Genomic DNA, 8,775 nt, shown 5'->3' on the forward strand with positions numbered 1-8,775 from the left:
AGGAGTAATGTTACACCAACATTCAGATATTTAGCTTGATGACTTTGGCATAGGAGTTAGTTCCCACTGGACAGTCGAGGGTTGTTTGTTGTGGTTAGCCTTGGAAAGTTGGTAGTCTTGGTTTTACATGGTCCAGGATGATCCTCTGAGAGTGCCGCCAGCCTAGGCGCCTACACCGTACCCTGTACAGTGACATCTAGCAGTCTGTGCATGTGTTCTTGCAGGTGCTTAGCAGTAATGGTCAAACTCAGCATAAATTCCACTGAGTTCCCCCAGCAAATAGCCTAACAGTGGAATTTATGAGCCTTTTTTTGGTTAGGAGGTAGTAAACAGCAGTTCAAAAGTTAAGAAGGACAAGAAGGAGCTATTTAGAGGTGATAGCCTTTATTCTTCTCTGGGGAATTAAGCCTGGGATCTTGAGCTTCTTTGGTTTCCTTTTACTCTTTAGGAGCAAAAGAAGAAAGATGACGTGACTGGGGGTAAGAAACCATTTCGTCCAGAGGCCTCAGGCTCCAGCCGGGACTCTCTGATATCTCAGTCCCATACCTCACACAACCTTCACCCTCAGAAGCCTCATTTGCCTGCCTCCCATGGCCCACAGATGCATGGACACCCAAGAGATAACTACAATCATCCCAACAAGAGACACTTCAGTAATGCAGGTAGGTCATTAAGTGGAGTTTTTAAAAGAGGTGCCAAAAAATAAAAAATTCACACAGCCGTTTCATTTTCCAAAACTGGCTAGACTTCTGTGCTTTATTCTCTTCTAACACTTTATTGTCCTCTCTTAATGAGAGAAAGCATGAAATAAAGATCCCCCAATTTTTTTTTTTGTTTGTTTGAGACTGAGTCTTGCTCTGTTACCCACTCTGGAGTGCAGTGGCACGATCTCGGCTCACTGCAACCTCCACCTCCTGGGTTCAGGCAATTCTCATCCCTCAGCCTCCCAAGTAGCTGGGATTACAGATGTGCACCACCACGCTCGGCTAATTTTTAAATTTTTAGTAGAGACAGGGTTTTGCCATGTTGGCCAGGCTGGTCTCAAACTCCCGGCGCCATGTGATCTGCCCACCTCTGCCTCCCAAAATGCTGGGATTACAGGTGTGAACCACTGCGTCTGGCCCCCAGGACTATTATTTCAACTTCGGATTAAGAAGAACCCAGCTAACATGAACAAACGAAAAAGACTGAGGGAGAAATTTACATTCTGTATGATAGTTAAATGGTTAAAACTGCTAATCTTGAAAGAGCTGTTGTAAATTGAGAACAAAATAATAACTGAATAGAAAAATGAGCAATCAACAGAGTGAAGAGACAGTTTATGTAAGGGGAGAAAATATTACCAACCATACATCTGATAAGGGGATAATATCCAAACTGTGTAAGGAACTCAGCTCCTTATGTAGCAAGAAGGCAAATACTCGATTAAAAAGTGGGTAAAGGACCTGAATAGACATTTCTCAAAAGAAGACATACAAATGGCCAACAGGTATATGAAAAAATGCTCAACATGACTAATCATCAGGGAAATGCAAATTAAAACCACGATGAGATATCACTTCACACTTGTTAGGATGGCTATTACCAAAAAGTCAAAAGATAAGGGTTGCCAAGGATGTGGAGAAAAGGGAACCCCAGCGCATTGTTGGTGGGAATGTAAGTTAGTACAGCCATTATGGAAAACAATGTAGAGATGCCTCAAAAAAATTACAAATAGAACTACCATATTATGCAGCAGTCCCACTACTGGGTATATATTCAACGAAAATGAAATTAGTTATGTTGAAGAAATGCCTGCACTTACATATTCATTGCAGCATTATTTACGATAGCCAAGATATGGAATCATCCTAAGTGCCCATCAGCAGATGAGCGGATAAAGAAAATGTATATATACACAGTCGAATAGTATTCAGCTTTAAAAAGAAGGAAATCCTGTCGTTTGTAACAACGTGGTTGAATCTGGAGGACATTTATGTTAAGTGAAATAAGTGAGGCACAGAAAGGAAAACTGCGTATTCTCACTTATATATGGAATCTAAAAAAGTCAAACTCACAGAAGCAGGGAGTAGAACAGTAGTTACCAGGGTCAGAGGGCACGGGAGAATTGGGAAGATATTAACAACGGAGATAAAATTCCAGTTAGATATGAGGAATAAGTTGAGAAATCTGTTGTACAGCATGGTGACTGTAGTTAATAACAATGTATTATATTTTTGAAAATTGCTAAGAGATTTTAAGTGTTCTTGCCACAAAAAATAGGTAGTGCACATGTTAATTAGGCTGATTCAGCCACTCCATAATGTATATGTATTTTAAAACATTGCGTTGTAATCAATAAATACATACAATTTTTAATTGTCAATTAAAAAATTTTTACAGTCTGGGCAACATAGACTCAGTCTCTACAAAAGTGTGAAAATTAGCTGGGCGTAGTGGCATAGTAGTTCCGGCTACTTGGGAGGCTGAGGTGGGAGAATTTCTTAGGCCTGGGAGGTGGAGGTTGCGGTGAGCCAGGACTGCACCACTGCACTCCAGTCTGGGCAACAGAGTGAGACCCTGTCTCAAAAAAAAAAAAAAAAAAAAAATTGCAGTTTTGAAACAAAACTCAAAGGAATCCAGATTGAATTAAAATTTTGGAAATTTGATTAGAAAAAAATAAACTCTGTAGAGCTTTTCCATTGTTCTAAAACAAAATGAGCAAAAGTTATGAATTAGACAGTTCACATAAAAGAGAAAATTCAAATGGCCAATATGACAAGATGACCAACCTTGCTACTAGGGAAATATAAATTAAAGCAACAATAGGTTAACCAATTTTTTTACCCATTCAGATCATCAAAAATTAAAAAGGGAAATACACACCGATTGCTAAGAGTGTGAATTGCTATAGTCTTTTCAGAAAATAATCTGAAAACCCACTCTGTGGGTTCTCTGTTCCTCCAGCAGTGGTCCCTGCCTGGGAAAGACCCAGATCCTTAGCCTCTTGCTGGTGCTCAGGATCACAGATCTCTTCAGTGGTGACAGAAGTCATCTCTTATTTCTGAGGTTTTTTGCTCTGTGGAATCTTAGTCCTGCTAGTCCTCATTGCTTTAGCTGCTCTTTGATGCCTTTAAACACTTCCTTTTTTTTTTTTTTTTTTTTTTTTTTGGTGGGGGGAGATGGAGCCTCGCTCTGTCACCCAGGCTGGAGTGTAGCGGCACAATCTTGGCTGACTGCAACCTCCACCTCCCGGGTTCAAGCAATTCTCCTGCCTCAACCTCCCGAGTATCTGGGATTACAGGCACACACCACCATGCCGGGCTAATTTTTTTTTTTTTTTTTTTTTGTATTTTTAGTACAGACAGGGTCTCACCATGTTGGCCAAGGTGGTCTTGAACCCCTGACCTCAGGTGATCCGTTCGCCTCAGCCTCCCAAAGTGTTGGGATTACAGGTGTGAGCCACTGCGCCTGGCCTAAACACATTGTTTTTAATCTTCCCTTTCTCATTGTTTTTGGCAGGATGTGATTCTGCTACAAGCTACCCTGCCTGGAAGCATTAAGTTCTATGTTCTGTAATGTTAAAAATCTGAGTTCAAAATTATTTCATTACCATTTTTTGAGGGAAAAAAAGCTAATGACTTTGCAGAATGACTGGGAAATGTTTCCCTGTTCTTAGATGTAGTTGCATCAGTTATACTGGCTTTTTTCTAGTATTAGGCTGTTTTTGTGTTTTGCATACGATGTCACTTATTTTATATTCTGAATCCTTTAAAATAACTTCTTACTAAATACATTCTTTTATTTCTTGGATTCCTCACCCATCTTTTTAATAGCTCAATACTTTGTAACCTGTGATTTACCTCACAGAGGGTTTAAGAAGAAAGAAAATCTGTTTGATTTACTCCGGAAACAATGAATTAGCTTGAGTTTTAAGCACCTCTACAAAACCACAGACATTGACACCCTGTTAGAAATCTCACTTTCCATTTGATTTGAAGCCATCTTCAAGTGATCCTTCGCATGTTTAGAAGGTGTCTCTTTTTGTTTTTATTTGTTAATTCTTAGGGTGAATAGTCAAAAGTTTTTTACTTTGGTGCTCTCATCTGACCTACCCAAGTCAGCAATGACCACTGGTTGACTGTACATCATATTAATGCTATCAGTTTCTAAGCTCGGCACTTCCTTAATGGTGTTATTCTTCAGCTCTGTAGGAAAAAGCTGGAAGGCCAGCAAAATGAGTAGAGACACTTATTTGGTGGCATGTCTTTGATCTTAACATAATTATAGACAGAAGATGGATTTTTCCATGAGGTCATAGGTTCCTTTTGGTTGTCCTCTGTATTAGTTTCCTAGGGCCGTATATAACAAAGTATCACAGACTAGGTGGCTTCAAACATCAAACATTTATTTTCTCACATTTCTGGAGACCAGGAAGTCTGATATCAAGGTGTCAGCAGGGTTGGTTCCTTCTGGAGGCTCTGAGGGAAAATCTGTTCCATGCCTCTCTTCTGCCTTCTGGTGGCTGCCAGCAGTTCTTGGCGTTCTTGACTCGTAGGTGCATCACGCCGATTACTGCCTCCATCTTTGCATAGCCTTCTCCTAATGCATAGCCTGTCATAGCTCCCTCTGCCTTTATTTTGAAAGGATGCCTGTCCTGGAATTTATAGCCCAACCTAAATTCAGGATGATGTCATCTAGAGATTTTTAACTTAATTACATCTGCAAAGACCTAGGTAAAATCACACTCACAGGCTCTGGGTGGACATGACGTTTTGGTAGCCACAGTTTAACTCTCCATCCCTAGACTTCTGTGTCTTCACTACATTTTCTGATTCAAGTGAGTACGATTCTTTTCCTTAGGAGAAAAGGAAGGCTACAGAAGTTAAAAGGATTGTAGTTTGGCGTTAATCCTTAAGAGACAGAGCACTGATCTAAGCTCAAAGTTAGAGAAATTACTTTTTTATAGGAGGAGGTCCATTTTTGTGTGTGTGCAGAATAGGGAAGAATAATAGAATCGGTGAGTATAGTCTGGAGAGATTTTCAGAGACCAGGCAGAGCAGGTACCAGCAGGTGAATAAACGTTAGATGTGTAACGGGAGGATATTACCTCGCAGCTGTGAAACTCAGCGGTATCATTTTCTGAATTAGTTTGGTTTTGGTGTTAAGAGTCTGCCACAGATTGGAAGATTAAACAGGTATGGAGAGTGAAAAGCGGTAGTTCTTAAGATTTCAGAAGGAGAGGAGTAGTAAATTTTGCCTTTAAATTTTGTTGGAAAGAATGTTTAGGAGTCATTACTGATACGTTAGCCAGCAGCAAGAAGACCAAGAAGAAAGAAATTTAATGTCTGTTTGTAACGTGTCAGGCTTTCAGTTTGAACTTCAGCAAAGTAGTGCTTACTTCAGCAGCATACCTACGAAAATTGGAACAATACAGAGAAGATTGGTGTGGAAGAAAACAAAAATAAAAAATAAGGCTGGGCGTGGTGGCTCACAGCTGTAATCCCAGCACCTTGGGAAGCTGAGGCGGGTGGATCACCTGAGGTCAGGAGTTCGAGACCAGCCTAGCCAACATGGTGAAACCCTGTCTCTACTAAAAATTCAAAAATTGGGCAGGCATGGTGGTGGGTGTCTGTAGTCCCAGCTACTCGGGAGGCTGAGGCACGAGAATCGCTTGACCCAAGAGGTGGAGATTGCAGTGATCCAGGATTGTGCCGCTACACTCCAGCCTGGGCAACAGAGCAAGACTCCATCTCCAAAAAAAAAAAAATTGTAGTGAAAGTGAAATTCATCCATTTCTTGCAGTCATCAGATCATTCTTTCTTTTCCTGCAGATCGAGGAGACTGGCAGAGGGAAAGAAAGTTCAATTATGGTGGTGGCAACAACAATCCACCATGGGGAAGCGACAGGCACCATCAGTATGAGCAGCACTGGTACAAGGACCACCATTATGGGGACCGGCGACATATGGATGCCCACCGTTCTGGAAGCTATCGGCCCAACAACATGTCCAGAAAGAGGCCTTATGACCAGTACAGCAGTGACCGAGACCACCGGGGACACAGAGATTATTACGACAGGTATGCAAAAGGCTGTGAGACACCAGGTGCCGACCTTTGCCAGGAACTGTTTCTAGGGAGAAAGTGACGTATACATGAATGTATTTATCAGTCAAATTACTGAAGATCTCATCATGTGTCAGCCACAGGGAATCCCATGTCTTGGTTATAGGTTTTATGTTTTATTTTCTGGGTCATAGGGAGCACATTTCACCTGTGCAGGAAAAGAGTTTTCTGCCGTCTTTTGAGAAAATCTAGTGAAGTGGTCGCCATAAAATATTAGAGTCAACAACCAAAATTATTAAGCTCTGTGTGAGGCTGTCAGCCACACTGGGTGTCAGGGATCCTGAGGTGGGTACCAGCCCACAGTCCTTACCTGCCACCAGCCCATAATTGAAGAGTCGAAGCCTTTCAAAGCTGCACCCTCTTTACTTCAGTACAATGCCACCAGTAGTACGATGAGCCAAAGCTTTACATTGTGACAGTAGCAAGTCCAGGGAGAGCTAAAGAGGTTTTATCTGTGTTTCCTAATTTCAAATCGTGGATAATTTAACCTCATAGCAGCTTTGGTTTTCCCTGGGCCAATGATGTGCGTCATTTGCACTGTACCTTGAATTTAAAGTGGGAAAATTTCATATACATGTCTCAAAGTCCTGCTTTGTTTTGGAAGATCTGGTAACAGCAGGCCGCATTAGCAGAGAGCTGTAGCTGAGTAGTTGCCACCTCGTTAGGAGTCTGCCCCTCACTCCCACCCTTCTCTATTGTCTGGACCCAGTGGGCACTTGCCCTGCATTCTTCTAGTAGGTCTGTATTTCTATTTGATGTCACTTTTCTTTTGCCTGAAGGACTTTTTCTGCTGGTGATAAACTCTTTCAGTGTTTGTATGTATGCTTGAAAAAGTATTTTGCCTTCATTTTTGAAAGCAGTTTTTGCTGAGTATATACATTTTTAGCTTTACAGTTTCTTTCAGTGCTTTAAAGATGTACCTCTGCTATTTACTTGCATTGTTTTGTGATGAAAAATCTGTCATCCTTATCTTTGTTTCTCTTTACATAATGTTCCTTTTAAAAAAAATCACTGATTATGATGTGCCTTGGTGTATTTTTCCTTGGTTTCTTGTGCTTGGAAATTTTTGAACTTCTTGGATCTGTGGGTTTATTGTTTCCATAAAATTTGGAAATTTTTACAATCTTCTTCAAATATTTTTTCTGATCCCCCCACTCTCTCTTCTTTGGAGATTCTCATTACACCTATATTAGCTTGCTTGAAGTTGTCTCACAGCTCACTTGTATTCTGCTGACTTTTTTACAATTATGGTTTCTCTCTGTTTCATTGTGGATGGTTTCTATTGCTACCTCTTCAAGTTCACTAATACTTTCCTTTTCAATGTCAAGACTGCTGTGAGGCCCATCCAGTGTACTTTGCATTTTATACATTGTAGTTCTAAAAGTTCGGAAAGTTGTATTTGGGTCTTTTTATATACGTTCTGTGTCTAACCTTTTAAAACCTGGAACACATATACAACAATGGTTTTGATGTCCTTGTCTGCGAATCTTATCACTTGGGTCAGTTTCAGTTGATACCTCCTCACTGTGGGTCTTGCTCTCCTGGTGCTTTCTGTGCCTAGTAATTTTTGTCAGATGCCAGATGTAACATTTACCTTGTTGGGTGCTGGATATTTTTGTATTCCCGTAGTGTTCTGGAGCTTTGTTATGAGTTGCAGGTTATTTGGAAGCAGTTTCCTTTTTCAGGTCTTGCTGTTAAGATTCATTAGGTAGAACCAGAGCGGTGCTCAGTCAAGGGCTAATGATTGCCCACCCCCAAGGTAAAGAGCCTCATTGCACTCTACCCAATTGCGTTAGTCTGTTTTGCAGGAATACCTGAGGCTGGGTAATTTATAGAGAAAGAGTTATATTTGGCGCATAGTTCCGCAGGCTGTACAAGCATAGCACCAGCATCTGGTTGGCTTCTGGAGAGGCCTCAGGGAGCTTTTACTCATGGTGGAAGGTGAAGTGGGAGTAGGCGTCCCATGGCAAGAGAGGGAGCGAGAGAGAGGAGGAGGTGCCAGTCTCTTTTAAAGCACCAGCTCTCACATGAACTCAGAGAACTCACTCATTATCACAAGGACAGCACCAAGCCATTTATGAGGGATCTGCCCAAACACCTCCCACTACAACACTGGAGGTCACATTTCAACATGAGATTTGGAGGGGACACATACCCAAACCATATCACCATCTGGAGGTCTTTGGTGTGGCTGGTGAGAACAGGCACGATGCCAGTTCTTTGTGAGCACAGGGCACTGTTACCTTTAGTCTTTTTGGGTGGTTCTTCCCTGGCCTTGGGTAGTTTCCCCACATGCACATCCTAAGCAGTATTCAGCTGTATACCTGGGAACCCTCTGTAGATCTTCAAACTTCTTTCTCTGCAGAACTGTCTCCTCTCATGCCATGTCCTGTGAACTCTGGCGACCTTGGTTCCCCATCCCTCACCTTGGGAAGCCAACTGGTGTCTTTCTGGGTTTCCTTCTTCCTGTGTCATAGCCTGAGGACTATCTCATGATAGTGAGCAGGAGCCGTTAAAAGGCTCATTTCATTAGTGTCCATTCCTCAGGGATCACCGTTCTTCATTGCCTGATGTCTGGTGTCTTGAAAATCACTGTTCTATACATTTTGTCCCTTTTGGCTGTTTCAGGCAGGACGGTAAATCTAGTCCCTGTTATTCCATTTTGACTGG

At 41.7% G+C, this 8,775-nt stretch overlaps 1 protein-coding gene across 8 annotated transcripts in view; it reads left to right on the plus strand.

Moving 5' to 3' along the window:
• CHD2 (chromodomain helicase DNA binding protein 2) overlaps positions 1-8,775 on the plus strand; it is a 142,092-nt gene that overhangs the window by 128,247 nt on the left and 5,070 nt on the right. For all 8 annotated transcript variants that reach the window (XM_063716057.1, XM_054531208.2, XM_054531212.2 and 5 more), the window contains 2 exon segments: positions 449-662; positions 5,814-6,060. In XM_063716057.1, the coding sequence (XP_063572127.1) occupies positions 449-662; positions 5,814-6,060 (461 nt within the window).

The sequence above is a fragment of the Pongo abelii genome, chromosome 16 (genome assembly GCF_028885655.2).
Source record: "Pongo abelii isolate AG06213 chromosome 16, NHGRI_mPonAbe1-v2.0_pri, whole genome shotgun sequence".
Taxonomy (NCBI): domain Eukaryota; kingdom Metazoa; phylum Chordata; class Mammalia; order Primates; family Hominidae; genus Pongo; species Pongo abelii.